The 26,348-nt window shown below is 37.9% G+C and overlaps 1 protein-coding gene across 1 annotated transcript in view; it reads right to left on the bottom strand.

Annotated features, from left to right (window-relative positions):
* Positions 1-26,348, bottom strand: part of ME1 (malic enzyme 1) — a 134,210-nt gene that overhangs the window by 51,464 nt on the left and 56,398 nt on the right. The window contains exon 6 of the mRNA XM_063312599.1: positions 9,633-9,736. Coding sequence (XP_063168669.1) covers positions 9,633-9,736 — 104 coding nt within the window. The remainder of the gene's footprint in view (positions 1-9,632; positions 9,737-26,348) is intronic.

Genomic DNA, 26,348 nt, shown 5'->3' with positions numbered 1-26,348 from the left:
TCCTTTTGCCCTCCACTCTCCCCAGCATCAGCATCTTCTCCAAGCTGCCCTGTCTTCTCATTATGTGGCCAAAGTATTTCAGTTTTGCCTTTAATATCGTTCCCTCAAGTGAGCAGTCTGGCTTAATTTCCTGGAGGATGGACTGGTTTGATCTTCTTGCAGTCCAAGGCACTCTCAGAATTTTCCTCCAACACCACAGTTCAAAAGCATCGATCTTCCTTCTCTCAGCCTTCCTTATGGTCCAGCTCTCGCAGCCATATGTTACTATGGGGAATACCATTATTCCCAGTGATGTCTCTGCTCTTAACTATTTTATTGAGATTTGTCATTGCTCTACTCCCAAGGATTAAACGTCTTCTGATTTCCTGATTGCAGTCAGCATCTGCAGTAATCTTTGCACCTAGAAATACAAAGTCCTTCACTGCTTCTACATTTTCGCCCTCTATTTGCCAGTTATCAATCAAGCTGGTTGCCAGAATCTTGGTTTTTCTGAGGTTTAGCTGCAAGCCAGCTTTTGCACTTTCTTCTTTCACCTTCATCATAAGGCTCCTCAGTTCCTCTTCGCTTTCAGCCATCAAAGTGGTATCATCTGCATATATGAGATTGTTAATGTTTCCTCCAGCGATTCTAACTCCAGCCTTGGATTCCTCAAGCCCAGCTTGTCGCATGATGTGTTCTGCATACAAGTTGAATAGGTAGGGTCAGAGTATACAGCCCTGCCGTACTCCTTTCCCAATCTTAAACCAGTCTGTTGTTCCGTGGTCTGTTCTTACTGTTGCTACTTGGTCGTTATACAGATTCTTCAGGAGGCAGACAAGATGACTTGGTATCCCCATACCACTAAAAATTTGCCACAATTTGTTATGGTCCACAAAGTCAAAGGCTTTAGAATAGTCAAGAAAACAGAAATAGATGTTTTTCTGAAACTCCCTGGCTTTTTCCATTATCCAGCGGATATTGGCAATTTGGTCCCTAGTTCCTCTGCCTTTTCTAAACCCAGCTTGTACATCTGGCAATTCTCGCTCCATGAATTGCTGAAGTCTACCTTGCAGGATCTTGAGCATTACCTTACTGGCATGTGAAATGAGTGCCACTGTTCGATAGTTTGAACATTCTTTAGTGTTTCCCTTTTTTGGTATGGGGATATAAGTTGATTTTTTCCAATCTGATGGCCATTCTTGTGTTTTCCAAATTTGTTGGCATATAGCACGTATTACCTTTACAGCATCATCTCGCAAGATTTTGAACAATTCAGCTGGGATACCATCGTCACCTGCTGCCTTGTTATTAGCAATGCTTCTCAAGACCCATTCAACCTCACTCTTTAGGATGTCTGGCTCTAACTCACTGACCACACCGTCAAAGCTATCCCCGATATTGTTATCCTTCCTATACAGGTCTTCTGTATATTCTTGCCACCTTTTCTGTTAGGTCCTTGCCATCTTTGTTTTTGATCATACCCATTTTTGCCTGGAATTTACCTCCAATGTTTCTAATTTTCTGGAAGAGGTCTCTTGTCCTTCCTATTTTATTGTCATCTTCCACTTCCGCGCATTGCTTGTCGAAAAATAATTCCTTATCTCTTCTGGCTACCCTCTTGAATTCTGCATTTAATTGGGCATATCTCCCCCTATCACTGTTGCCTTTTGCTTTCCTTCTTTCTTGGGCTACTTCTAGTGTCTCAGCAGACAGCCATTTTGCCTTCTTGGTTTTCTCTTTCTTTGGGATGTATTTTGTTGCCGCCTCCTGAACAATGCTGCCAACTTCTGTCCATAGTTCTTCCGGGACCCTATCTAATAAGTCCAGTCCCTTAAATCGATTCTTCACCTCCACTGCATATTCCTTAGGAATATTAGTGAGCTCATATCTAGCTGATCTGTGGGTCTTCCCTAATCTCTTTAGTCTGATCCTAAATTGTGCAATAAGAAGTTCATGATCTGAACTACAGTCAGCTCCAGGTCTTGTTTATGCCAACCGTATAGATGTCCGCCACCTTTGGCTGCAAAGGATGTAGTCAATCTGATTTCGGTGTTGTCCATCTGGTGAAGTCCATGTATAAAGCCGTCTCTTAGGTTGTTGGAAGAAGTGTTTGTTATGCAGAGTGAGTTGTCTTGGCAAAATTCTATCAGCCTATGTCCTGCTTCGTTTTGTTCTCCCAGGCCATGCTTACCTGTAATTCCAGGTGTCATCTGACTGCCCACCTTAGCATTCCAGTCTCCTGTGATGAAAATAACATCTCTTTTAGGCATATTGTCCAGTAGGTGCTGCAGATCCTCATAGAACCGATCTACTTCAGCATCTTCAGCCTCTGTGGTTGGGGTGTATATTTGGATCACTGTGATGTTAGATGGCTTGCCCTGCATTCGAATTGAGATCATTCTGTCATTTTTTGGGTTGTATCCAAGCACTGCTTTAGCCACTTTACTATTAATTATGAAGGCTACTCCATTTCTTCTGTGGTCCTCTTGTCCGCAGTAGTAGATCTGGTGGTCATTTGATGTGAAGTGGCCCATTCCAGTCCATTTCAGTTCACTGACGCCCAGAATGTCTATCTTTAATCTTGACATCTCACCAATAACCAATTACAAAAATTGATACGACATAAAAAACTCTGCATGGACTTGAGTGCTCTTGAGTTCATATTCTGGTCAAATCATTGCCTCCTATTCTAGTCATAGTGTAGCATTAACTTTGCATCGTACAGAGTGTTTCTCAGAGTTAGGGGTTTAAACTGCTTCTAAGCTCAACTGAAATCTTAAACAGGAATATGGAAGTCCACACAATTTCAGCTTATGTCTTATGAGATTCTAAGACTGATAAAGCCCTCCTACATGTTTACTCAGAAATCAGTTCTGAATCAATAGAAGATAGCCCTAAGTAAGCAAGCTTAGCATTGCAGGGAGTTTTCCAATGAAAAAGCTGCCTGAAGGAATCAAATGCATTTACTTATAAACACAATAGTGCCATTTGTGCATCTGCCTGAATATATGAAAGCTTGAAACTGAGTAGAGGATGGGCCACACAGAATGGTCATGCTGTTTACAACCATGTATATTGCCCATCCCTTTCCTTACTTTCCCTCAACTTCCCTGTGTTGAGGGAAAATATTTAAAGAGGAACTGGGATTAGCTTAAATGCAACTCTCCATTTGATTTAGGACTCTTAATAAATCATGATCCCAAACTGTACAGCAAGCTGGGTGACTGAGCAAGCCACTCTCTCTCTCTCTCATTCTCTCAGCCCGGCCCACCTCTCCCAGGACTGTTGTTATGGGGAAAAATAGAAGGAGGGAGAAGTATGTATCTTGCCTTGAGCTCCTATATGAAAAGCAGGATATAAATCAAAAACATTAATAAATAAATAAACAAATAAGATGCACATGTAACTGCCCTTTGGATCTTCTGGCTGAATGCCCAGATGATTGAGAAAAATAAGAGGCATGGTGGGTGTCAAGTTACAGAGGGAAGACAGCAAGCCCAGTCCTGTTGACTGACCAGCTGAAAGCCACATCTGTTGAGGTAAATGCATAAACTCAGTTACTAAATGGATATAGTATCTAGGCCTTCTAAGTAGTTAGTGCAGACACTCGTTGTGGGTGTCAAATGAGTATTACATTTGTGAAATGTAGCAGGTATAATTATTTTACCATTCATTTTCCAGTGTTTCAGATTTAATCTTCTTTACAGGCATGTATAAATCATAGTGATTATAAATGCAGAAGCAGGGACTGATGGGTAGATTTTTTTAAGTGTCAGAAATAATAGATGCTGAATAGTGCTAGGGAATGTATCAGTCAAATGGACTTAGAAAAAAAGAACTGGCATCATTCCAAGAACTGCCAGGTGATTGAGTTGAGCCCCATCTTTATTTATTTATTTGTATCACATACTTTTCCCCAACCCATTTTTAGTTATTTGGCAATTTGAAGTTCTCCCATGCTTAAGTGCACAAACATGCACAATAAAAAATAATCTAGCACAATTCTTTAAAGATGAAGCAACTGCATGTACTCTATCAACCAATCCTCTGCTTTTCTTTCCCAAAATAGCCTTCATTCCACCAATCCGCTCTCATAAGTGGCCAAGCTCTTACTGCCCCAAACTCCCAGGGGCAGAGAGACCATCATCTGATTGTAGATTAGCAAAGCTTTTAATCATTTATTTCTCTAGCAAGTGCAGCAACAAGACTTTTTCTTTGCTACACTGATCTGTTGAAATATAGAAACAGAATTCAGAATCGTGTACATAAGTGCAGAATTCAGAATCGTGTGCATAAGTTAATTTTAATTCCTGGGCTAACCTCTAGGCAGATCATTCCATACAGTATTGCTCGGGGACTGTAGCTCATTGCCTCCACCCTTAATTGTGATTTTGCATCTGTTCCCCTACTTCTTTTCAAGCCACACTTGCAATCCTGATTCTGCTAGGTAGACCTTAGTTTCTAATAAAAAATAAGATTACACAAGCCTGAAGTAAATCTGTTTATCCCTGATTTACACGGCCAATAAGTGAAAAAGGGCTCACCACCATACCTCAGTCCTTGTGGTTTTACAAGGATCAACTCATTAACACAATATAACACTGACCAAAATGTTGAAATAAAAAAACACGAACTATTTGGAGAGCACACTGGACACAGCAAACTTATTTCTCATTTTTTAGAAGACTAATCTGATTCGTTTCGACATTCATCATAAATTGCATAGCTCGGGGATCTTAGACATACAGTATAAAGAAATAAGTTCTGTACATTTTCTTGCTCTGCTAGCCATTCTGCAAATTGCCATGTATGTTCCTTCTCATCTTTATATAATAAATGCTTTTCTCTGCTGCTAAAGGATTCATAAAATTTTAAAATAACTAGCAGAAACAAAATGTATTTTTCCAAGCAAAAGAAAAATGATGTGACCTATTATAATTGCTATAATGGAAAACCAATTACTGTTTAATTTCTAAGCTTTCAATTCCCTTTGTAAATAAGACCCCTCATGAAGTGACTTCATCAAACAGTTTTAATATTTTAATGAAATAGAGAAAACAAAAACTTTTGGGAACTGAAAAACATACATTACAACTTTCCATAACAAACTCCAAATGTGGCAGATAGATAAAAAGGACAGAATGTGGCAGATAGATAAAAAGGACAGAAGTTTCTATTTCATTGTGTACCTACTGCTTAGTTTTAACAGGTATGAAGGTTTACCCTGAACTCCTAGCCTGACATGATTTCACCCCATTCTGGATGGGTTAGCTAAGCAGACAAGAATACAAGAATATAGATTCCAGCAATGATTATAAACAGTGGAGTAACTTGCAGAAGAATTTCTATGAATAAAAATCTATAGATGGGCCCACTGGCAATTAAGAATTCATAATAGGCCAAGATTTGATTAAATTAAGAATTCTAGATTTAAAAAAATACTTAATTTTTTCTATTAAAGTTTCTGTGTGGCCCAACATTCCTTCATAATTTCCAATTAGACTCACATTTATCTGGGTTCTTCCTAATATATTTCTTTGCCAAAGGAAAAGACTGTGCCAAATGAATATATTAACAGCAAGTTTTAACAATATTCTAAAGTAATGGTAAACAAAACCATGTTCTGAAATCTGGACTTTTTTAACTTGGAACAATAAGGAGTATGTATGTCTGTAAGCAACGGAAGAAAATAAGCCAAGGCTGTGCTTCACTTGATCAAGCAATGGACAAAAAAGGTTAAGTTTAAATGTTCCAGTTACTTTTGAGGAAGAAAACTACAACGTACCCCAATAAATATTCCACTTAAGTCATAATTATCTACAGTAAAAAATGGAACTTCAAGAAACAAAAACTATATTTCTAACAAACCACCGTCTTATACTGCAACAAACTAGCAGTTTAATTTGTATAATTATACTGCTATCCTAATTATCTGTGCTATCCTATGCTTGTTGTGTTTGTGTTTGTGTCCTAATCTGAAAACCAGATGTTTGGGATCGGTGCCCTTTACATATATTCTAAGAATTTAAGCTCAGATCCTGATCCTGTGATCACTTCAGGATTACTTGCATAATGAATTCAGAATGACTCTTCCATTGGTTTTAAACTGTACTTTCTACTCATGATTCAGAAATAACATCAGAAATGGGCAGAGTTTTAATTTAACAGCTTAATAAAGAATCTAAGAGGCCTAAAGGGTAGACATTCCAGAAACTGAATTTTAGCAATGGCAAATGTAGGAAACAAAAGGGACTTATCTAGTTTAAAAGCCAAGGATCACTGAAAGATGCTATAAAAAGAAAGAAAACCAGATACTTCTTGCTACAAATTTGAAGTATCTATAGCAGTGTTTTTCCAACTTGGCAACTTTTAAGATGTGTGGACTTCAACTCCCAGAATTTCCCAGCCAGCATGGCTGGGGAATTCTGCGAGTTGAAGTCCACACATCTTGAAGTTGCCAAGCTGGAAAAACACTGATCTATATATTTAGATAGATGAATCACTGATGTAGTGATATATACACTTGAGATGTTTTAGTACTTTGAGTATTAGAGCCTATACAGGACCAAATGATCCTTTACTTATAATTTAACACATACAAGACTTCTCATCAATTAAATTACCATGTTATTTCAAGTTCATTCTACACATATATCTGTGACATAATCTGTTGTACTGACAACCAATTAGGAGCACCCTAATTTTTCATGCAAACTATAGTATATAAAGCTGAAAGTAATGGATTTTGTACCAGAGATCAGCACGTAACAGCTCAATTGAATCCTGAGCACACAAAATCAGATAAAAACATTTTGAATTCAAATATGAAAGAATAATAATACTGTATTGTACAGAATTTTAAAAGCAATAATACAGCATCACTGAAAATCAGGCATATAGGTAAAGGTATATGAAGGTAAGCAACTACATTTCTTTTATCAAGGGATGGCATGGATACACACACACACACACACGTATACACACGTATACACACACACATATTCAGTGACACACATTGTTTATCCAACATTTTCTATTATTATTATTATTATTTAAAAACAACACCAAAAGGAACTTCTTGCAAGTTTCATTAGAAGAACAAAATAGGATGGGCCATTAAACTCTTCTCTTTCTGACCAACTTCCATTAAACATTGCCCTTCATCAGGAAGACCCTCTGTTTAAAAGACGTAGAAAATTATGAGAGAAAGATGCACATGGCCGCATGTAGTATATACCTTGACCATGATTCAAGGGAAGCAAAATACAAGCTTTGTTTAATTGTCATGCTTATGCAATCCTGCTTAAAGGAACCTCTCATTTTCTGTCCTCTTTTCCTGCATAAAAAAACAATGTAATAAGTAAGGTGCTACAAACCTAGAAAATTAGAAACAAGAACTGTGGTTAATTTATAATGTCGCCTTCTGCCTGTACTAAAAATGCCACTTTGTAAAGACCTTTTTTAAGGTCAGATCATCATCATCTTGAAAAATGCAAAGTTCTAATGCTAAATTGTTGAGATTGCTACTGAGAATCTTGCATGAAAGGGAAAGAAAAGAGAAGAGCTTACTTGGTGGTTTTTCTATTTCTCAGGGCCGCAACTGGGAGGGGGGGGTAAGCGGGGCATGTGCCCTGGGTGCCGCACTAGGGGGGCGCCAAAATGGGTGCAGAATCCATGTTTGCCCCGGGTGACACAGACCGTAGTTTTAGGCCTGCTGTTTCTTTTAAACTGTATGTAACTTTCCAATCAATCAGTGTATTATTCTCGCTTCTGTGAATAAATATTTCATATTACTGAAGCAAGTAAAAACCTACTGATTCTGTTCTCAGGGCAAGTTTCAAAAAGGGATTAGTTTCAAAATAGAAAAAAAAGTTTCTTCAAATCAGTGAGATTGCTTATTATAGTCAAGCAGAAACTGCAGGCATAGCTACATCGATGCACTGGTTTACACATAAATATTTATCACTCCCTAAGAATTCTCATCTGCAGTCAGCGCATGGTACAGAAACACTGTTGCCTTACTTTTACGTCCATTAATTCTGCCTCTGATTTATACATGCAGCAGGTCATTAGTAAGGCACTCTATTTATTAGTTTTATGTGCCCATCACCATTTTCCCTACAGTTCAGAACAAGAATGGAACCAGGAGCTGTTACCTGTTGGAAGTCCAATGCTATCATGATCCCCTCTGTGCACTGACTGAATGCAGAGATTGTTCAGAGCCTGACAAGAGGTCTTTGATGCTATCACCACAAGTCTATCATATATTTCAATCCCTCGACAAGCATACTATTTTTAATGGAGTCAGTGAATTCATTCAGCTGACGGTCATGTTTAGTCAATTCATTTACATGCATATATGAACCACCTATAAACTATTTATGAGTAAAAGAATTACTTAATTTGTTCTCAGTCCAATGCATTTCTATATAATTTCAACAAGTAGCCATTGCCAATTAAGCTACAGCAGCACTGTATCAAGGTTAGGAACTTGCAAGCTTCTCAAGCCCTTCAGGGCTCTCCCCACCCCTCGGCAAAAAAAACCTCTGCAACAAATCTCACACAACTTTAGTGATCTCACTCCAAGATCATGTGAAAATCTCTCAGGATCTTGGGAGATCTCATGTGATGTTTCAATGGTCTTGTGTAAGAACTGAGAGAGCTAAAAATAAATAAATTTAATTTGGGGGAAGGTTGTGGATATTATTTTGGAGGTGAAACAGATAGCCTGACACTCACACTCACCATGTTACGGACTGCTGAGATAGGTCCATCCTGCTATGCTGTCTGTTAATGATCAAGTATCAATGTTTGCTGAGGGAGTGGAGTAAGTAACTTCCATTCTAAGAATGTTCTCACTCCTTGCGTACATCCTCTATTGTGGTTACTTGTGTGATAAAATGGTTTTGCATACCACATCTAGTCTACATCTGGTGATCGTGCTGGGTATCAATACTGCTGAAACGGCATATTACATATTGTCCTGGATTGTTTCCTATCCTATCAGCAGCTCTCTGTACACTTATATATGCGTCACACATTTAAAATATTAACTGAAGGGATTTTAGTATTCTTCATAGCAAGTTATATATAGATCATGTGATAACTGTACACATGAAGGAATTTTTTGTCTTTTGTTTTTGCTGTAACTGTACATGAGAGTAAAGCTGTAATCAGCTGTGACTTCCCCAGTGTAACATCCCACGCTTCTACACAGGGAAAATAAATCCCATATACAACTTTCTGGAACGATTTGTCCACAAATTGCAATAAAATTGTGTTTTATTTGCTTCTTCGGGAAGACATGGGGTCTGATAATTAGATATAAAAAGCAGTTTCAAGTTCTATAGCAGTAAATTTACCATAAACTCTGATTCACCCATTCTGGTTTTCTTAAATTTAAAAGAGAGAGAGAGAGAAAGATTTCCTAATATAAGGACAGCTTCCCCAACTTTCTGTTGCTGTTGTAAAAAAGTAAAACCATCCGCAACAGTTCTACATTATCAAGAAATGAGCTAAAAGTACCATCTGTATTTATAAGTCTGCAAAAAGCATGCATCTTAACTTCTAAGTTAAGTTTTCCTTTCTGCCCTCAATAAAGTAAAATCCTAAAATATCCAGTGGTATAAACTGCAGAAATTATAACCAATTACCGGGAAACTGCAGCTTCCATAAATTCATCTAGAAGATCATCATAAGCCTGGCCTCGGATTCGTTTATGTTTCAGACCAATGTACAAAGGATCATTTATCAACTCCTGTTCAAAAAAAAAAGAAAGCAAATCAGTATAATAGTTGAATCATCATTTGGCACACATGAATCCAAAAAGACTGTACGTGTATACTTACAACTTTAAATTGGAAAAATTGATCTTTCTTTGAGGGAATTATGAGAAAGAAGAATGGTAGGAGATCTCCAACATAAACATTTTAGTATACTCATTGAGCTATAATTCCTTTGATACTTTATGGGATTTAAACAAATATAAAACTGATATGTACATATAGTGTAGATACATTTGGAAAATAAACATGAATGGGGACAGGTTTGACTATGAATAGTTTATATATACACATACATGTAAGTAAATTCATTTGCAGGAACAAAAAGCTAAGCAGGGTCAGACCTCGGTAGTATTTGAATGAGAGACTATCAGGAAATAGATAGGGAAGTGAAAAAAAATTACAGAAGAAAACAGTGGCAAATCACTTCTGCACTGTTGCCAAGAAAACAATATGGATATCTCCACATAGTCTCCAATAGTCAAGCTCCACATAGGGAGTCGGTAGGTTTTTAAAGTAAAAAGTAAACACTTTCTTTTATTTAAAATTGCTGACAGCATCCTACATAAATTCTTTTCAGTCATTTATAACCGAAAAAAACCCCTTCTATTTATACATTTCTAAAATCAGATTACATAACAGAAACTATCTTTCTTGTGAGAAGGAAAACATAATGCTTTTGTAGAGTAGACATTATATCCTTTTTGAGACTAAATGTTAGCTTTTCATCTCATATATCAAATTATACCTTATAATTTGCAAATCCAAATACATGCAATATCCAAAGCAAAAATAAACAGAAATGAATAAATGAATCCCCGACCACATCAAAGCACAGCTAATTTTTGTACTTCAGAGAGTTCCGCAAAGTGTATTTCAGGAGGAAGATACGGTTTGGGCATTGTACTGTTATTTAAGTCTAAGCTACCAATTACAACAAAATCAAATACCATATTCCAATTTCAGGAAACCTCTTTCTGGGGTAGACACACATAATCCTTACCTTACAGAATGACAGCACGGAATCATTTTTATTTTCCAGATCTCATTAGAAATTGTGCCTAAGTGTTGTCCTTGGAAAAATCAATGGGAGGAGACAGTAATGTACAGCATAAAAACAAAATTGGGCTTCAAATTTGACTAGGAAACCTTCACCGAGGGGGAATAAAACCCAGTCGTTTCTTAGGAACCAGCTGAACATGCCCTTCATACTGAATCCATTATAGACATGTCTAGACTCAAGAGTGGTCCTATTCAAATGACATTGAAGCTACAAAATACCATATAAAGCTGTAGTACTAGCAATGAGTACTCAAAGACAACAAGTTTTTCAGAAGACCTATTAATTCCACCTCTCCTTAGAATTGCTTTGGGAGAGGCACCAATGAGGACCCTGGGTACTTGATACCCCATGAGGCACAGCCAGAGATCCTTTTTTAGAAGATATCCCACCAAGGGGTACTCAGATATCAGTGTCTCTTATTAATTCATATCCTTTGTTTTAGATTCTCCATCACTCCTGGGACCTCCAGAATGGCAACAACTTTGGACCAGGGGGAAAATATATAATATCGTGCTCAACTAGTTGCTCAAAACCTTCCATTTCTTAGGCATACTTGGGAGAAGGAAGCAAGCCAAGGCTGTGCATATTGTAGATCCTCTCCAAAGTACCATGATTTCCACACATATCATCTTAGGAGTTTGAGGAACACATACTGTATATTGTGTGTATCTTCATGGGTAATCCCCCTAAATTCATCCCTTAAGTCTAGTGACACAAAATCCTACTTCTTTTCCCTTTCGGAAGAGGAACATGCTCCTCTTCTATACCAAAGTGGTATAGAAATAAATACCCCATCCTTGTAGGAAAATAACTAAGGGCTAGAACAGGTTCTTGTTCCTCAAACCCTCAAGATGACATGTATGGAAATCATAGTGCTAGATAAGACTCCTGGCAACAAAGTTCAGTATGCAAGCTCAAGGCTGGCCAGACTGGAACAAAATTTCAGAATCAAAGAAGTAGAAGACTAATAGAAGCCCACATAATCTATTCAGCAAGATTTAATAATCAACAGGCAGAAGCACCATATTCCTTAATCCCTCCCTATTGTAATCACTTCCCCAGAGTAATTTATTTTCCCTTAGTTAAAAGAAATGTTGTCCAGCAGGAAATACATTAGAAAAAGAAAGTCAATTAAACATTCCTTTCTCTTTTTCTTTGCAATAATCCACTGTACATGCAACTTTAAACCTCACATTCCCCATTGTCACTGAAAAGTTGCAGATAGTTTGCATTGGATAATACCAAGACAAAGCTGAAGAGCTGAAAAAGCTGTCTCACAAGACTGAACTCTACCAGAAACCTCATAAAATCAAGCCAAATAACATCTCAAAACTCATCTATTAGTTTCTTCTTAAATTAAAAAAGTGATTCTAGATCTTGTGGAATACATTCAGATATGGTGGATTTGATTCAGAGATTCCTAAAGCAAGCAGAATTGCATTTCCATTTGCTGAAGAAGGAGAGAGCAATTATTTCTTACTTTTTCCTCACAAAAATTATACTTTGGGATGGTAGGAGGACTCAGTAACTTCTGTGATTCTTGGAACAACAGTTCCTGTTTAGTTCACCCTTGGCAGTAAGTTTAGAGAGAAAGAAGTGAAGCTAAGAGCAATCCACCATGAGAGTTAGAGTATGTGCCATTCTGTAGATAAGAGGGAAGGCAGCCCAACTTGGAGAAAGTCAAAATCAAACCCAGAAAAAGGCAGTGAAAAATCACTTCTGTACTATTACCAAGCAAACTGTATGGATAGGGCTGAAGCATTTAAACAAGATTTGTAGAGTTACAAATAGGGGTTTGCAACATTTTTGTTTATTGCTAGTATCTGGTTTAAGCAACATAAATGCAGAGTCTACGTCAAGACATCAGACTCAAATATATTACATAATCAGCAAAAGAAGATAGAGAAGTACAATCCAGTCAGTCAAATTTGTCCCATGTGCAAATTGTGGAAGATTATGTATTGTTGGTGTCAAAGACATGGATTAAGATTAAAGAAATATGTCAGCAAGATTTGACCTGCAGGAACAAATTCAGCACACATTAAAAAAAGTGACCTGAGGAGCTATGGGAAGAAAACTGAAGCAGAAAAAGTATTCCCAAATTTCAAGAGGAAAAGATCCAAATGATCTTTAGAACAAACTGTTGGCAGATTGCTGGGAAGGCCTTTAGCCCAGGAGAGATCAGAAAAGTCACACACACCAGGCATATCTATAAAAATAATTTATTTACAGAAAGCAAAACAAAAGCAAAACATATTTAAAGGACTTAGCTCTCATTGAGAGCTACCTGGCTTGCTACATGCCGGCACAGAAGAGAAAGAGGAACTGAACCAAGTCCGGGCAGGTTCCTCCCCCCAGGTGCAATAATTAACATTCGAAAAGGGGGCAGTTGAATTCAACCTCTGCGCCCGGCCAAAATGATTAGATACAATAGCACCTTAATCTGTTAGTAGGAAAAACCATTAACACTCCCCTTTTTATACTATAGATTAAGATGCAAACCAATTTGCTTTGTCAACTCTTTGTGTCTTGGTACAGGAAGAGGTTTGGTTAAAATATCAGCAATCATGTCTTTTGATTCACAATATTTTAACATTATTTCTCCTTTGCTTATCATATCTTTGATATATTGATATCTAATATCGATATGTTTTGTTCTATTTCTGCAGGCTTCAGATTTTGCCATAGCAATGCAAGCTTGATTATCCTCATAAACAGTTATAGGTTGGTTCACTTCCATGCCTATGTCTTTTAACAAATGTTTAAACCATGTAACCTCATTACAGGTTTGTGTTAGAGAATAAAACTCTGCTTCTGCAGTGGAAAGAGCAACAAGTGTTTGTTTTCTAGAATGCCAGCCTAAGCTAGATCCAGCAAATTGAATTAAAATCCCAGAAGTGGATTTTCTGTCACTGACATCTGCCCCCCAGTCAGAATCGGCAAAAGCCTGCAATTTCTCGGTTCCAGAGGCATTTAGCTTCAGGCAATAATTCTCTGTTCCTTGCAAATACCTCATTAACCTCTTCAATGCTGCTTTTCCAGTAGATGTAGGCTTCTCTACCTGTCTACTTAAAATGGCCACAGAATTTGAGATATCTGGGCGAGAATGATTTGCAATGTACAGTAAACTTCCAATTGCAGATCTATATTTCTCTGCCTCAGTTAATTGAGTTTCTCCTATATCTTTCTGAAAATCTATTATCATCGGAGTAGAGACTGGTTTACAGTCTTGCATATTAAAATCCTCTAGGAGCTTTTGAATTTTACTACGTTGGTTTAACAGAAAGCTACCATCCTTGTCTCTGTGTACTTCCAAACCTAGGTAATTGGTCACAACTCCAAGGCTTTTTAATATGAAATGGCTTTTCATGCAGGCTTCAAAATCAAGCCTTTGTTTTTCTGTTGATGTGAATAGCAGCAAATCATCAACATAAATGCACAGATACATACAGCCTTGTTTGTCCTTCTTCATATATACACAGGGATCTGCTTTTCCTTTTTCAAAACCAAAATTCTGCAGTTTTTCATCTACTTTTTGGTTCCAGGATCTAGCAGCTTGTTTTAACCCATAGATTGACTTCTGCAGTTCACAGACTAGATTCTCTCCTTTTTCATAGCCAGGGGGTTGCTGCATGTATAATCTGTGGTCTAAATCACCATAGAGAAATGCAGTCTGAATGTCATAGTGGTTAACTGACATTCCTTTGAGTGCAGCAACTTTTAACAGTAATCTAATTGATTCATCTTTAGTAACTGGTGCAAAAGTCTTGTCAAAGTCTAAATCTTTCCTTTGAGTGAACCCTTTTGCAACCAACCTTGCTTTATATTTTTGGATTTTGCCATCAGCATTCCTTTTCAGTTTGAAAACCCATCTACAACCCAGACAGCATTCATTGGGAGGTAGATTTACCAGTTTCCATGTTTTATTTTCTTTCAAGGATGCTAATTCCTGTTGCATGGCAGAATGCCAATTTTGTGCAATCTCAGGTGGTAAAGCATTCACTTGTTCTAAAGACTCAGGTTCTGTGAATATGTGAAAAGCCTTTACTGTTTCAGCCTGAAAACGTGATGGAGGAATGCCTTTATTACTCCTCTGAGATCTGCGAGGTAATACAGGGCTTAAATTCTGACTCCTATCACTTTCCTGAGAAGCATCTGTCTCATCAGACAGATCTTCAGTTTGCTTTTCTGGTTTAATGTCCTCATCAGGCAAAAGGTCACCATCAGCAAGTCCTTGCTGTTCTCTTGTGGTGGTCAGATCAACTGGAGAGCTAGAATTTAATCTCCCCCAGTTTTGTTCAGCAAAAGAAGCGCTTTTGCTAATTATTAATTTCTCTCCCATTATGAACCTGTAGCTCCTCTGGCTTTGTTCATAGCCAACAAAGATGGCTTTCTTTGTTGTGGGGCCTCCTTTCCTTCTCTGTTGTTTTGGAATGTGAACCCATGCAGTGCTACCAAACACTCTAAGATGGTTTACCTTTGGTTTCACACCATAAAACAAATGGAGTGTCCTGAATCACAGAGTTATACAATCTGTTTTGTACATAACAGGCAGTAGATATGGCCTCTCCCCAATACTTAAAAGATAAATAAGAATCTTTTAGCATGCATTCCATCGCATTTTGCAAGGTTCTGCCCTTTCTTTCAGCAACACCATTTTGCTGAGGGGTGTAAGGGTTAGAAAGAATTTGTTCTATCCCCTTTTCCACCAAGAACCTTCTGAATTTGTGAGAAAGGTATTCTCCTCCTCTATCACATTGGAGTGCAGATACAGGCCTAGGGAATTTTCCATTTGCCCACGTCACAAAACTTTTAAATTTCTCAAATGCCTCATCTTTATGTTTTAAGATGTAGATAAATGTGTATCTTGAGAAATCATCAATGATGGTCATTGCATACCTTGCTTGTCCAAGACTTGGAGCAAAAGGACCAATAATGTCAGAATGTACAATTTCCAAAGGTCTAGTTGTAACTCTGTCACTGTGCTTACTCACAGGAGCTTTTAGTGTTTTGCATTCTTTGCAAACTACACAATCTAAGTATTTGTCACAGGGTTTTATCTTTAGGTCAGCACACAGCTGTGGCATTTGTGCTATATACTTGAAATTAGCATGACCAAATCTCCTGTGCATCAGGTGTACACATTGGTCATGATATGGCATGTTGCCAACTGCAGCCTTGCAACTTGGCTTCCTTGCATTTTGCACAATGTACAAGGAGTCTTTTAACATACCAGTAGCACACAATTTCCCATTTTTTCGTATCTCACAACCATTTTTCTTAAATGTTATGATATACCCTGTTGCAGCCAATTGTGCCACAGATAAAAGGCTTGATTGTAAATTTGGCACATACAACACACCTTTTACAGTTTCTCCTAAGCAGGATAAATACAAGTCACCTTGTCCCATAATTTTGGTCACAGACCCATCAGCCAAAGATACACTTTGTCTTTCAGTTTTAGACAGTGACACAAAAGAGCTTTTACAATTACATAAATGACAATTGGCCCCAGAATCTAACACCCATACATCAGAATTACCCTTCTCAGCAACCTGTGCAATTTGGGTTGTCTGAAGAGCCTTCTTCTGTGTTGCCCTTGTGTTCTTCTTCTCTGTCTTTCTACTCTTGGGTCTCAAGGCACAGTCTTTCTGCAAATGTCCAGCTGAACCACAGGAGAAGCATTGCTGGCTGGCTAGCGCTGTGGCCTCAGCTTCCGTTCCCTTCTTTTCCCTTGTTTTCCAGTATTGCAGCTTTCCAGAAGAGATGGGGGGGATCTTTCCTCTCTCTTCTCCCATTCAGCGAGTAAGCGCTGTGTAACATACGATGGGGTGAGGTCTGCTTCAGGCATAGCCTCCAGGGTACAAATCAACGTGCCCCATGTTTCATTCAGTGAGGACAGGAGGATATAGGATTTTGTGAGAGGTGTAAATTCCATTCCTCTCTCCTGCAACTCAACAAACAGCTGCTGAATATAATGCAGGTGCTCAGGAAGGCTATCTCCTTCTGCAAGGTAGGCTTTGTACAGCTTTTTCGTCAGAGTAATTTTACTCCCTGCTGTTGCCTTTACATATAAGTCTCTCAAAGCGTCCCAAAGTTGCTTTGCAGACTGCATGCCTCGCACGTGGACTAGCTGATTGTCCTCAACTCCCAAGATAATGGTGGCTCTAGCCCGCTCATCCTGTCTCAGCCATTCAGCACTGGGATTTTGGGGGGTTTGCTCACCAATTGGCAGCCAAAGATTCTCTCTGCGAAGATACATCTCCATCTTCAGGGCCCAATTCAAATAGTTGGTCTCTGATAGGCGCTCCAGAGGCATCGCTGAGGGCTGGGAGGTAGCCATGGCTTCTTCCTTCTTTTGCAAGTCACCTCAGCTGGCTTCTTTGTCCTGCAGACCGGCAGTTGCTGGAAAATCTCCAGGCGGCTCCAAAGAAAATCTTCACAGGTCTTTGCTACCTGCCTTTAAATTGTGCATGAGGTGTGGAGCTGATCTCTCTTTTCTCTCTGGGTTTTACTGGACTTACTGGGCTGCTCACTGGGCACATAACCTGTTGGCAGATTGCTGGGAAAGCCTTTAGCCCAGGAGAGATCAGAAAAGTCACACACACCAGGCATATCTATAAAAATAATTTATTTACAGAAAGCAAAACAAAAGCAAAACATATTTAAAGGACTTAGCTCTCATTGAGAGCTACCTGGCTTGCTACATGCCGGCACAGAAGAGAAAGAGGAACTGAACCAAGTCCGGGCAGGTTCCTCCCCCCGGGTGCAATAATTAACATTCGAAAAGGGGGCAGTTGAATTCAACCTCTGCGCCCGGCCAAAATGATTAGATACAATAGCACCTTAATCTGTTAGTAGAAAAACCATTAACACAAACCATCATGGGCACCAAGAGCAAACATAAAAGAGATCTAATAGAGGCAAATGAGGTTAATGGAAGAAAGGAAGATGTTATGAATGCCCTTTACAAACAGGATTATAGACAGAAAATTTGCAGAGAGAGAATATATTTAGGATCTAACTTCACAAGAAAAGGTGAAAATACAAAAAAAAAAAATTGAGTGGAATGCAATGACAAGAGAGTGAAGAATAAATGTATTTCTATGACAACAAAGATCAGAATGTTAAACAATGTTAAACAATGGCCTTTCCTGTGGTAATCTATGGCTGTGAAAGCTGGACACTGGAAAAGGGACAAAGAAGCCAGATCCCGTCAAATTATGGATTTGGAGATGGTAAGAAGGAGTACCATGGATTGCAAGAAGAGCCAGTCAGTCCTGGACCAAAAACAGACTAACTGCTCCCTTGAGGTGATGATCAGCAAACAGAAACTCACATACTTTAGACATGTGATGCAAGCGAACGATGAAGAAAACAGCTATGTTTAGAAAGGATGAAGGAAGCAGAGAGAGTAACAATAGATCAAATGGATGAACAAGATAAAAAACAATTACAGGCCTGCCCTTAGAGAACTACAAGTTATTACTGGAGACCAGTTGAACAACCAGCATTGGTCTATGCGGTCAGGAATCAAATTTGATGGCACTTAACTACTAACCTCCCTCCAGCTAACAGCTGGTTTTATCATATAACACATTATTTCCAAAAATACTCTGAACCTCAGTATCAGTTTTTAGGGAGGGAATGATGGTGATACTGACAGGTGCAACAGAAATGACAAGATACTCCTGGTCTGCATGAGAAACAGTAGTTATCTGGATCTGAATAGAAAAATACAGTTGTTTCATATTATTATTGTTTTAGCAAATGACAAGTTTGTTCTACAACGCAATACATGCGCCATATGCTGTCATTTTTCATTAACTTGATTAAACAGCCGTCCAACAATTTAAAAACAAATATTTCAGGATAATTCATCAAGAGATTATCTGTATTTATTTTTCTTTAAAAATACCCTGCTAAATTGGGTATGAACTTGTAAAATTAAAATACACACACAGACCTCATACATATGGATCGGGGTGGAAATCTACAGTCTTCCAGATATTGGTAGTTTAGCGGATGTCCAGCAACATCTGAAGGAGTGTAGATGTAGTGCTTCCTCAGACCAATACTTGAACTAGAAGGCTTGCAATCAGATATTCAGTGAAGAGCTCTTATAAGATATTTGCATTGCAGATACCAGAAAAGCCTTTAATAATGAAGAAAGCCAGCTACTGCAAACTCTAGGCTACAAGTCCTAAATATAGCAGTTCCCATCTCTTTTTCATACACTTACCTTGTAATAGACTGAGAATCATTCATTTCTCATTGGGAGAAGAGGTCGGCATCAGTGCACTGTTACATAATAGACTACTCTGAGTCTCATTTCAGGACTCAAAAATGAAATTTAGCAGATCTGGACAACAGGGCAAATGATGGATGCTCTATACTAAGAATGAGTATTTCCAATCTCAAACCACAAGCTCAAAGCTCACTTTCATTAGAGCAAAACATGATTTAATACTACATCTGAATAACTTCATACTCCAAAGTGTCATATTGTTTGTTGTTGTGAAGAAATATGAGGAGGGAGCACAATGTACACTACCTTGAGCTGTACAAAAAAAGTGGATATGTATCTATTAAATAATACCGAACAAATGAATAATTAAGAATATTCAACGCTTGCAACATCTGTATATCCGTATTGATACAGCAATACATGGTTGTTGATATGAGATCAAGCACCACTATTGAGAAATTTTCATTTACAAGCATCAACATTACCTTTTCTCATCTGCTGGAATTGGTATGAATTACCAATTAGATCATACCAGAGACTGTGGATAATATGTAGAGTGCTTCATAGACTATAAATTGAAGAAGTTCCAAACAATATGCAACAATAAGCTCAAAGACCTCTCAGTGATCTCTCAAATACTTCTCATATTTATGTGGTTGAGGCATGGTTTCTCACCACTTTAACAAGCCCACTCAAGCTTCAGACTGATAAGCCTCAACCTCTACTTTAATCCACCAAAGGAGGAAATAGAAAACCACTATTTTTAAATCAAGGACAGTTTCTCATGATCAGTTAGTTCTGGGATAGATTGGCATCATTTTCAACTGGTAATACTGGCCATACATATCAAGAAGTAGGTCAGATCTAAAAATACATCCTGCTTATAGAAATAGTAGAAAGTAGAATATATGGAGCAAGACAGAAGAGAAATGAGTTAATGATTATGTAAATACAGAGATCTGTAGGCTGAAAATCTTAAATCAGTCTCAAAATGGCTTACAAAGAAATGTCTAATGCTAAAAATTTAAACATGGATTGCTGTTTTAGTAAATTTTCCCTTGATCTATATAGAACATTTATGTTAAGATCACTTAAAGTACTATTTACTTTTCAAACAATTGAAATTCATCCAACTTAACAAAAAGGGTTCCAGAAACTATCATTACAGCTCAGAAGTGTAAGGTAGCTATTGCTGAAAAGCCTCAGCAGGTGGCAGCACTTTGATGACCTTGTCAGGCCTGGTTAGTGCTTTCATGAAATGCTACTAGAAAACCCCAGGACTTTAGACTAGACAGGAAGTCAAAAACATCACAGAAGGCGGCCATGGCAAATCACCTTAGTATGGCTGCCAAGAAAACTATACATCCACGTCCATGAAGTCATCAGGAGTCTAGCTCAGCTCAAAAGAGACATAACTGTTATTAGAAAAAAAGGAAAATGTGCCTTTTCTAAACTTAACAGTTTTTCACCTGCTTTAGGCTAGATTGCAAGCAACCTGAACTTGAGAAGACTGGTTTATGCCAGGGTTTCTCAACCAGGATTCCGTGGCACCCTAGGGTTCCGCAAGAGGTCACTAGGGGTTCCCTGGGAGATCACAACTGATTTAAAAAATTATTTCAAATTTGCGCAACTTCACATTAAAGAGATAAGTTTCATTCTTTATTTTTAGTTTAAGAACACTGTTAGTGCATCTATACAGGCCTACGCATGAAACAAATATAATTATTCTGTAACTTCTGGCCTATATTTGAGTCGGAATGTGCAGGGGTTCCCCAAGGCTTGAAAAATATTTCAAGGGTTCCTCCAGGGTCAAAAGGTTGAGAAGGGCTGGTCTGGGTACACAGGAGGCCTCTACCGACCTCATACTGTGCCTTGGAGCGTTAAAGTCACAGCTATGTTGGTACAGAAATGTATTTACAGTTTCTGTTAAGCTACAACCAAGCCCTTCCCAATGATTTTTTAAAATTTATTTTTAATTTTTTTAAATTTTATTAAAATTTTAATTTTACTAAAAAAGCAATTTCAGAATAATGCCTGTTCATGTCTAGCCATACTTCAGCCTAGTGGTGCAGGAAAAGGTAGAACCTTTTACCCTGGGGGGACAGAGTTAGCATTTTCAGTTCCCGAGATCTCCAGTCACTGACATACAACTATATACCATGCTCATTTTCTCTGACAAACTTCTATTTTCCTCCAGGAACGCCACCTGATGAAAGAATATGCCACCTTTCACTAGCCAATTTTTATTTCTGTAGTGGGCAATGCCATGACAAATTTGTCAAGACCAAGGGCAATTTTTAAAAATGCAAAACAACATCTGAGCATGAGGGGATTCAAACAAAACTTTTTCATTAAAATTAATCCTGAAAGGAACTACTAGGAATTGAATCTAAAAAGTGGAACAATTCAACTGTTGATGTCCCTGAAAGAAGCAGCTGCCCTAGGCCATTTAATGGGTTGAGTAAAAATGGTGGGCAAGGTCTATTTCTAGAAATAACCTGAGAAAAATCCATCCTTTTCCACCTTTGCTCTCTTTGAAGAAGTTTTCATCCTAGTCAGTTCACTTCTACTCTCAGAAATAGGCTGAGCAAGGAAATAAAAGCTGCACATGCCAAATTTAATCATAATAAGTAACCCTCACCATAGACTTTTTATCTGAATTAGCAACTGATTTGGCCTTGATTATATGGGCAGGCAATATTGCAAAAGAATGAGACCACAAGTTGCATTGGGCATTATATAAGTCCCCTGCCATTAAGATGCCTTGTTCTCCTTTTTAATGGAAGACAGGCACTAGCTAGCTTGGCAGCAAGCTAATGGAAACGATATTGAGGTGTGAGGACAGAAGCTCTATTAAAGCTTGAAAATCCTTTGTGATTTCAGCTATCAAAGTACTGTCATCAGCATATTGCAGGTTATTTCTTCCTCCAATTTTTAAACCACTCTCATCTTCTTCCAATCCAGCTTAACATATAAGCAGCATATAGGCTGAATAAGTAATAGGAGAGTATACAGCTTTGCCAACCTGGAGCCAGTCCGTTTTGTCATGTTCTGCCTGTACTGTGGCTTCCTGACCTGTATATAGATTTTGCATGAGGACAATGAGATGGTCTGGGATCCCCATTTTTCTAAGCACATTCCACAGCTTGACATGAACAACACAATTGAAGGCCTTATTCATATTCAATGAAGCACATTATGACTTTTGGGGGTTATTCTTTGGCTTTTTCAATTATCCAGCATACATCAGCAATAATGTCTCAGACATTCCAAAGCCACATTCTAAAAAAAGGGTTGTTGTTGTTTTAACTTAGTTTAAAATGGTTTTGGCACGACAAGACAGCTAAAATTTCTGTGAATATCATGAAAAATTGCCAACTCCTTTGTTCTGTACTGGCTAAATCGTCTTTTTTCCATATATAAGCACTTATATGATTAATGATCTATTCAGTAAACCCCTCTCTCATACTGCCTAGAATTCACAAGATATTTTTTAAGCCTGTTTCCTATGAAAGGCAAGATCAGGTACATAATTATTAGCCAGTATTACAAGAATGGGAAATTATCTTGTGTGTGTGTATCATGCTTCAAGTAGGAAAGTCAAGTTGTTTCTTTGTTTTTCAATGATTTTTAACAAGACTGTTTTTCTGTCTCTAGGTTCTAATTTTCAGTTCGTACATCAGCATACCCTCCAGATTTCCAGGAAAATCTATAGTTTGTATTAAGTTTGCATGATAATAAATAAACAAGTATGACCAAAGACAGTAAGCCAAACTTAACCTAGACCTCTTATATTATTGTATTGTCTCTCTGATATTCTGTTTTCCAACATGTATCTGTTGGCAGAGTGCTAGAAAGCATTTGGCCCAGGAGAGATCAGAAAAGTCACACACCAGGCATTTCTATAAAAATAATTTTATTTACAGAAAACAAACATATTTAAAGGCTGTTTGCCGAGAGGAGAGATTTGTCATGAGTAAGGACGGCGAGCAGGGGGCTCCCATCCAGGCTGTAAAGCGCATGCGTAGTACTGAGGAATTAGGAAGCCATTCAAAGAGACACAGATCAGGCCCGCCTTAGCCTTTGGGGTTTATATGTCTGGGTTTTTCCCATGCTTCTTCAGTCTGTTAGGATTTTCTGTCATGTAGCAGTAATAAAACACTAGAGACCTATTCTTGTCTCAGCGTGGTTCCTGGCTGTTAGGACAAGATTTCTCTCAGCTGCATACTCTCTGCAAGCCTACACAGAAGGGAAACTGAAACTAAAACAAGTTCAGGCAAGTTCCTCCCTTAGGCAATGCAACCATTAACACGTGAAAAGGGGACAATTAAATTCAACCTCTTCACCCGGCCAAAATGATTAGTTACCATAGTGACCTTAATCTGTAGTAGAAAACATATTAACAGTATCAACTGTTATTCTTTAAATGCATATTATGTTATCAAGGTTGCTTCAAAGTATGTACCTCTACTTCAGGATTTAAACTGGGAATGGGCAGAGATCACCCAGTCAGCTTTATGGACCAGATCCAAAGCTACGGTAATGACCGGATGGGCATTAGGACTAATTTAACCTGATGTTGTTACCAAATCAGAATAGCAGTTTAGAAAAAAAAGCCCTGAACTCCTGTAATCAAGCAAGGTAAAAGCACAAATGATTGTTTTTCCCCCATCAAAATGGAATAAAATTTGTATTAAACACAGATCACTGTGACAAGATGAAGCATGCCACATTTCATAGAAATCAGTGAAGTTTTCAAACTAAATTTCTGTTTTTTAAAAAATGTTTCTATCACTTTGCTGTTTTGGGCTACCATATTTGCAGTAATGGTATTTCCTATGGTAAGGAATACCTAAGCTGAATTTCAAACAGACAGATTGAGCCAGGAGTTGTACAAAAGGAAGTTTATACAGGTAGTCCTCACTTAACAACCATTAATTTAGTGACAGTTCAAACTTACAGTGGTGTTGAAAAAAATGTCAAAGAGTCTTATGTTTCAACTTTTCTAGCCATTCCTCTATTACCTATTAGGTAATTGGAATCACAGAAGCAAAAAGAGAATTTTAATATAATTAGATCAATTTTTCTGTAAGTCCTAAATAAGTTAATAGATACAATTAAAGATGCAATTTGTGGGGTGCAGGATCCACTGGATAATTCTACTCCTAAAAGGTCTCTTCTTACTATATCTTGAAATACTTAGAGCTGTTCTTAAGACTGCTGAATTTTCACTCATTAGATATATCACTTTTCCAACAGTTTTCAACTGCTGGAAAACATTCACATATAATGCCAAAATTTCTTTTGAGCTTTATGATCGTGATTTCTTTTGAGAATCAATTTTCTTCACAAGTGTCAACAACCCTTGATTGTTCTTTTCAAAAACCTTCTGTAAAGTCATATGGCAGACACTATTATTATTTAATAAGCATACTTCCTCTCTCCCTTAACTAAAATCTTAAATAAACCTTAAATAGGCCCAAATAATGCACTCCCAGTTCTTTGCAAAGATCTCATAGTGGAAGTAGAATTAGTAACAGTAGTAGTAATAGTAGTAGTACAAGATGTCTAGCTCAGGTTTTCATTTGCCAGCCTTCCATGTCTTATCTCTAATACATTTGCTTGTCTAATGCAAATAGCTAAAGCTAACTAGCAGCTACTATTTCAGAACCAGTCTCTATCTGTGGCTCTTGTCTAAAGATGAAAAACTGAAAATACATGATGAGCTTTGAACAGAAACATGCAGTTAGGCTGTTCAATAAATCAAAACAGTAGTAAATATAGCCAAGTATTGTCAAATTGTTCTTTCTTCTCTGAATCAAAAAAATCTGTTCTTTTCCTTAGAGTTGTATACTATGAAGATTTTTATTTCATAGTTTAAAATATCTAGTGATATTTCATGGTTTTAATAAATCCCCCATAGAATTTTGATACCTGATCCAGTGCCAGAAGTACCAGAAAGAGTCTCATATTTCCTTCGTTATCTTATACCCCTTAAATGCATTCTTCCCACTGTTTAAGTAGAATTTCAGTACAGAATCTTCAGGGATAGAAATTCTGAAACTATGCACTGCTGCTACCTCCTCCCCCCCGCCTGCCCCCAAGAAATCTGCCTCTATAGCTTACACAGTGACAAGGCCTACAGTGATTTCAAATGGGTCAGGCAAGCCTAGGTTCCTGCAAATTTGTGATTCCTCTGAGCAGAGAATTGTCAATGATATCATTCTATTCCTAGATCCTATCACTGAGCAATCTGCTGCTGCTGTTCTGCAACTTATAATACCCCTTTCCTTTGGTCTAGTCACTGAAAGGTGGCTGTAGTATCCTCATGTAGGATTACCTAATCAAATGATATCCCTTCAGCTCCTACAGGAGCTCTCCCCAGGTTGTAGCAACTGCAACAAATGGGATGCCAGCAATAATTAGAAAACTCTGCCACAATTTTTCTATGCCTAGTGAACAACCCACTGCTGTAGTCTGGCTCAAATACTATGTCGATGGATGGTGGATACTTCCCATTAACTATTCCTCTACTGAATCTCCAGACAGAGGCAATTTTTAAATCTTGCATACTCATGTTTTAGACTGATGTTTATTCTAAATTCAAGGGTGCCACACTTTATCTTTTTCATGAAAAGGAGCAATTATTTTTAAAAATATGTATAAACATTCAAGAAGGCAAAAAACAACCTAGTATATACCTGAATAATTCTTTGCCTATAAAATTGACCTTAACACATGAGGTTCTCTCCACAACAAAAACGCCTTGATACAAGGCAAGAAAATAGACAAGGTGACTGTATCAGGTAGAAGTGGGAGAAGAAAGAATGAAATTTCTGGGCTCAGAAGTTTTTCGGAACTATTAAAAAGGGAGGAACAACATTTAAACATCCAGTTGTTATTCTATGGAACACCCAGATTTAGCGCCTCTCTTGATTATGTATATTTATACTATAAGATCTATCAGGAAGATCCTCTGAAAAAAGGACTGGTTAAATGGGACAAAGACAACAGGGTATAGGTATCAAAAAAGTTCTGCAGGTTATGGCATACTTGGAAAGATGAATTCAAGTCTATTCTCTGTTTTGTCTTCTGTACCAGGTAGACTCACTGTTGCATTGCTCACAATGAAATATATTCATACAATGCAAAAAAAATTCTGTACTATGTTTTCTGGCTATTGCTTAAAAAACAAAACTCAGAATATTAGTTACTTCTGCATGCATACAAGCTGTTTTTGCTAACGTGCAGGTGGTTAATAACATGGAGAGAGCTG

This window comes from Candoia aspera, chromosome 1 (genome assembly GCF_035149785.1).
Source record: "Candoia aspera isolate rCanAsp1 chromosome 1, rCanAsp1.hap2, whole genome shotgun sequence".
In the NCBI taxonomy this organism is placed as follows: Eukaryota; Metazoa; Chordata; class Lepidosauria; order Squamata; family Boidae; genus Candoia; species Candoia aspera.
The sequence above is the reverse complement of the archived record's forward strand: the minus strand, read 5'-3'. Positions and strand labels throughout refer to the sequence as shown.